General features: G+C 43.5%; 1 protein-coding gene across 1 annotated transcript; it reads right to left on the reverse strand.

The window, feature by feature from the left end:
- Nucleotides 1-77: 77 nt before the first annotated feature.
- LOC124182479 (probable cytochrome P450 6a13) lies at nucleotides 78-2,065 on the reverse strand. Its single transcript, XM_046569807.1, has 4 exons — nucleotides 1,053-2,065; nucleotides 766-987; nucleotides 440-691; nucleotides 78-334 (listed from the first exon to the last, which is right to left on the reverse strand). Exons 1-4 carry the CDS (start codon nucleotides 1,921-1,923, stop codon nucleotides 138-140), a joined length of 1,542 nt encoding a protein of 513 aa, XP_046425763.1. The 5' UTR covers nucleotides 1,924-2,065; the 3' UTR covers nucleotides 78-137.
- Nucleotides 2,066-6,031: the final 3,966 nt, after the last annotated feature.

The following is a 6,031-nucleotide window of genomic DNA, read 5'->3' on the forward strand; positions in this document are numbered from 1 at the left end:
AGATCAAAAATTTTCCGTACGCTTTATCGTAAAAAAATAAAGTAAATTCAAAAAAAATTAAAATATCACATTCTAAGTAAAATTTATTAACCAGAAATTTATTATTCCTTCGAAAATAGACTTGACGTGATCAACTTTCATTTGTCAGACCTGACACTCGAATTAGAAACGGTACTGCGGGACAGGCGAAGCCAAATACCGCCGATAGGCTGAAGAAATCCAGCCTTATGATTAAGTTGTAACGGGTGTTTTGATTTCTCGCACAAAGAAATCTCGAAATTGTCTATCAGTTGAAAAATTGACAGCTTCACCTGCTGCTCGGCGAACCGAAGACCTGACAAGAAGTAATCACCTTATCGATAACTTTTATTGCTAGTTTGCCTGTCAATTAAATTGACAATGAGATTGAAAATGTTAAATGAATTGAAGCAATGATTACCAATGCATATTCTGGGACCCCCTCCAAAGGGCAAATAGGTGAAAGGCGATCGCTGGCTCTTCCGCTTCTCGGCGAATCTTTCAGGGTCGAATTTCTGCGGATCGGGATAGTACTCTGGGTCGTGATGGAGAGCGTAGATGGGCACGACGCATCCCGTTCCCTCGGGCAGTACGACGTCGGTGTCGGGTATGCGGTAGGGTTTAACGGAGGTCCTGACGAGGATCGGAAGCGGTGGATACTTCCTCAGGGTCTCTAAGACCGCAGAAAAGGGGGTCAAGTTAAGCCGCGAATACCGCAGAGTACGAAAATTGGGGCTTGGCTCGTACCCTGAAATACCATGTCCAGATACTTCATGTCCCTCAATCCATCCCAGGTGATATCTCCGTCCATTTTCGCCTTGGTACGTCGCACCTCGTCGCGCAGACGATCCTGGAGATTTTTATTCGCGGCCAATTCGTGAAGACAAAAACTTAGAGTCGAAGAACTGGTCTCGAAGCCGGCACCGAAGAAGATGAAGGCCTGAGCTGCGAGAAGCTCGTCGTTGAACTCTGAAAGTACGGATAACGAAGTGCAGCCAGAAGTTAAGACGTCTCGCTCTTTGATTCCGACTCACCGATATCGTCTTCGTCGATCGGTTCCTCGGTGTTTTTGAGGTCCCTCAGAAGGTCCATGAAATCGTTTCGCCGTTCGTTTTTCTCCTCACGGTACTTGAAGTTGGCCTTTGTCAGGGATATGAAGAACTCCGTGACCTCGCGAGTCCTCGTCGAAAGTTTAAGTAGCCTGAAGAGCCAGGGAAAGTGGAGCTGCACGGTTTTGCAGATGGTCTTGATTCGGGACGAGGGGAATATCTTTTTCCCTATCTCGCGGAATATCGAGTTCTCGTCCCTCAGCGAGTTCATCTGTATTCCGAATATGCAGGAACCTATAACGTCCGTCGAGTACTTGGCGCTCAATTCTCTGACCTCGACCATCTGGTCCGTCGTTGTGACGCGATTCAAGTGATCCATGAACTCCCTGCTGCACTCGAGTAGCAGATTTTGCATCAGCTTGAGCTTTCCCGAGGTGAACGTTGGCGTCAGCTTGCTTCGAACCACCTTCCACTTCTTTCCATCGAGGTTGACCAAGTTCGCCGCCAACGGGTCGACGTCCAGGTTCACGGTCACGCCGCGACTCGACCATGTCGCGAAATCCCTCACCAGTATGTCCTGGATCAAGTCAGGCGACAGGACGACCAATTCGGGAGAATAGAACTCCCAGATTCCGGCGAATCTCTGGCCCTTCGACTCCTTGTACAAGTCCAGAAGCAACTCGGGAAGGGCCAACTTACCGGCTTGGAAGTCTCCCAGGCTGCCGAAGAACCAGTGCGGTTTCCGGCAGTGAACGCCTCGCCTTGACCAGAATGAAAACTGGCTTTTGACGTAGAAGAAGACCGCGGTTATCAGCCCCGTAAATAAGAACAAAGTCCACGTGTAGAAGCTCCACATTATCGTTTATCAATTAGTTTTCAACGCGAGGTGCTCCGATGTACAAATTGCACGACTTGCTCTATCGAACTAGATAGACTAAAATTGTCGCAGCCACTCGCTGTAGGTGCTATTTAAATCAGACTTTTTTATCATCAGAGAATTTTTATCACATCAAAGATTCAGAAAACAGTCCTAATCTTAGTAAGAAATGATGCAATGATAGTGATTTATTTATAGAGATAGCGAACTTTGTTATATAATTTTGTAAACCGTACTCCTGAACCGAATTCTTCGCTTTCGTTTCGTCGTGGCGGATCCGCATATTCTTGCCAATTTCCATATTCTCCCGTCTGGACCTTGAAAATATGAGCCTGCGAGTCTCACGAGATGCAAAATTATGCCCCGGGTGAGGATCGAACTCACGACCTTAAGACTTACGCGCTGCCTACTGCGCTACCGAGGCTTGTGCCGAAAATAAATTCACTCACCCAAAGGAACCTCTGTGTCTTTGGCATGCGATCAGTGTTTCATTACGTTGCCGTAGTCTTTGCTGAAGAATCCCCGAAGAATTCGTAGCCACGAACGAGGACTAACTCTCGGGATCAACTCTCCCGTGAAATTAAAACGCACTTTGTAATCGAATCGAGAAAGTATATCCGACACCGACTTGTAGTAGGATTCGAATACGTCACACTGAGAGAAATTTTTACTTCCCGTTATCGCTCAGTCCTTAACTATTTTCATTTTTTACCACAATCGAAAAATATAGTTCCGGGTAGAAAATGAAAATTAGTTTTCTAGCTGTTGCCGGAAAGTCTGGTATCCGTTACTATTCTTTCTCATTACGATCACTCTTACTAGATTTTCTTGCAACCGTTGCGAAAATTTAATGCTCGTGCAACGATAAATTCACGTTAAAGCCTTGTTTAACTAAAAAAGTAGAGTAAACCTTACAAACTGATTTTCCGTTGCAATTACCAAAAAAGGATCGACGATAGCGCAAAATGTTTACGCGTACCTCGTTTTTCGTAGTTCCAACAATATTCAAACAGTTTTTTTAACGATGCCTGTTTTACTGAATTCTTCTAGTTACTGTAACAAATGAAATTTTTCTCAGTGTATAAACAAGCTACCGAATCAAATAGGATTTCATGGGACGTGATTAAGCGTCTTTAACGGATCGTCAAAAATATATTTCACGACAAGCGAAATGTCGTAAACACCCTACCGATTATAATAAGCCGTTGAGAATTTTCATCGAGAATTTCATCTATGCTTCCGTATGCACGTATACGCTGTTACCATCATTATTATTATTACAAACACCTCTTATACCTGTCCGACCGTAAATTCCAACGTTGCTCAAGACTGGTAGGTATAGGTATCCGTATAGCCAGTCACCCATTCGGTATTCCGGCTCCTACTTCGGACCTCTTCATTTTCAAAATCAAGGTAAAAATCTAGATCCCAATCCCAATTCGTTCCTTCTCCGAAACGGAATGCTTCGAATGGCCAAAGTGACGTCGCGTGTTCCAATTGTACCTCGTCTGGAGCTTGACGATGGAAAATATCCGTGTTAACTCACGCCGCTCTCACGATCTTAATTTAATACCGCGTCCCTGGAGGATGGCGTGTAGCCGATCCTGAAGGACGTGGCATTCCTGTCTGATCGTCGCGTTGTTGTTATTTAATGATACATTATACCTATGATTTCGACTTTACGTGATTGGTCAAAGGTCATTTTACCGTCTAGCATATACCTACTGAAATGTGAAGTGAACTATGAGTATTAACTGCGACGTACAAAACCTCCAGTGTTACAACAATTCTACTTAATTACAAACTAATTAGGGACTGTTCGACAAGTACGATCGCTTTTTTGGACGATTTTGCCTGAACCCCTCAAAATAATACGTCACAAAGCTCGACACCCTTTTTTGTCTATTAATCCAGAATCCGATCTATTTTTAAGATTATCCATAACGAAACATGTTCGAGGAATATAAATGAACAGGACGTCTCATTTTTCCAAACGCATTTATCGAATGACCCCTAACGATTTTTGATGTTATTCTTATTGACTCCGAGTCATAGCAATTACGATCGCATCATTATACATGTAACTTTAATATCCGATAGCAGAAATCGCGAGCAGTTGTATTTATTTTTCAATCTCGTTTTATCGTCCAGCAGATGCTATCTCGCTACGTAAGCTGCTAATTAAATTTACTTTGTTATTATGTATTTATAACGAGTCTGCATTTCGACCACGAGAAATATTCAGCTCAAAAATATCGAGTTCTCGGTAAAAATGTTATACGAGTAGCCGTACTCGCTACCTCGGAACGAGAAACCTGCGCCCCGTAGTTCCTGTATGGTGTCCCATTTCCTGCGTGCAGGGTCGGTCAAAATTCTGGGTGAAACCAGAGAGTCGGTAACACACGATTCTCGGTATCGCGAGTTTACATGTATATTTACAGGAATCGTCGATGAAATAAGAATACCACGACAGACATTTGGAATCGGTTACGTGCTTGTATACCCGCCAGGTGAAAAGTGGTTGTAGCTACTAATTGTGCGGTTGTGAATAACACGGAATGCCTGAAAAACGCTTACAGAACGTGCGCTGTAAATTGCCAGGTGAGAAACGCTGCGGGTTCTTGCCGCAGGTCAAGAAATCCCGGTTCGACGTGAAGCCGGTTTTGATTACACTGGTCTGCAAAAGAATGTTTTATTTCAACTGCATGGGATGTTTTTGGTAGATATTTTGTTTTCGATTCTGCTGAATACAAAAGTGACTTCAATTTTCCTCCATCGCGTACACTGCTTTTAAAAAATACAAGGTCCTTGCGTAAAAATAATGAAAAAACCACCACTCCGTTGGAACGACCTAAGCAATATTTCTTATGAAATTAAACAAATAATTTTTCACGAAGTATACTTAGCATTCCGTGTTCATTCTATTTTTCCTATGAAACCTTTTCTTCTTCTCTTTGATACCACTCCGTACACGTTTCCGATTTCATTTCTCTGTTTCCCTGTTTGTATTTATTCTCAGAGTCTCACTCTAACACATATTAAATGAAAGTGAGAAATCACCTTTGCGTACGATCTTCAGAATCAAGAATGGGATACAAGATTTCGAGTAAACCGGAGTTTCACTCTGAATGAAACCACAAACACTTGTTAAAAAAGAAGAAAAACAAAAAAAAAAAAAAAAAACCAACGCGATGGAATTTCTCGAGTATTTCTTCCGGTTTCAGTAATTAAAAATCCGTGCAGTTTTTTGGTAGCAAACCCGTGTCACAGATACTTTGTACAGTGGCCATCGCGGTTATCCTGGATGGAATGAAATTTTAGTTTCTTTGTTTATTCTTCGCTATCTTTCGTCGATTTTTCATCCGCTTCGACACCTGACTCGCAGCTGCGAGCTCCTGATGTCGTCACGGTTTTGGGCACGGTTGTTACCCCGTGTTTGAACTCCGGCTGAACCCTTCCGTGTTTATGCGGCACCGTCACGCGTTTCACCGTCCGTGACGACGAGTTCCGCCAACTCGCATCGCAGCACAACGCATGAAAGACAACACCGATAATATCATTCGGGGATAAGCATCTAATTTGGCGTCAAGAACGGTCAAGTCCTGCAGGCATGCCCGATACGATATTCGAAATTCCCCCCATCTCGCATCACGAAGCCGTTGGTGCGAAACGTTCAGCGAAGCTTTTCGACGTTGTTTGAAGTCAGTCGCGCGGTTTTAATCTGCGATTTCGATAATCGTCGACGCGTTTACTGCGAACAGATCGAAACTTGGTACGATTGCGGCGATACAAAACCAGACTTTGATAAAAACTCCACGCCGCTTTTGGATTACTCCTGACATTTGGCCGAATCGAAGAGCCAAGCGGGTCACGAAGCGGTTCTGTCAAAGCTCGAGAGTTAATTAAGCTCGTTTGATCCAAACGAAGTACGAAACCGAGCGGAATCTCGACTTGCGAGTCTGTAATTTCTACGCAAATAAAGACTGAGAGATTTCCCCAACCCCTGTGTCTGCGCGTCTCAAATACGCTAGCAGAATTACTTTATTGTCCGTTATCTTTAAGCGAAAATATATTTTCGAGAAGAACT

Source organism: Neodiprion fabricii, chromosome 5 (genome assembly GCF_021155785.1).
Source record: "Neodiprion fabricii isolate iyNeoFabr1 chromosome 5, iyNeoFabr1.1, whole genome shotgun sequence".
In the NCBI taxonomy this organism is placed as follows: Eukaryota; Metazoa; Arthropoda; class Insecta; order Hymenoptera; family Diprionidae; genus Neodiprion; species Neodiprion fabricii.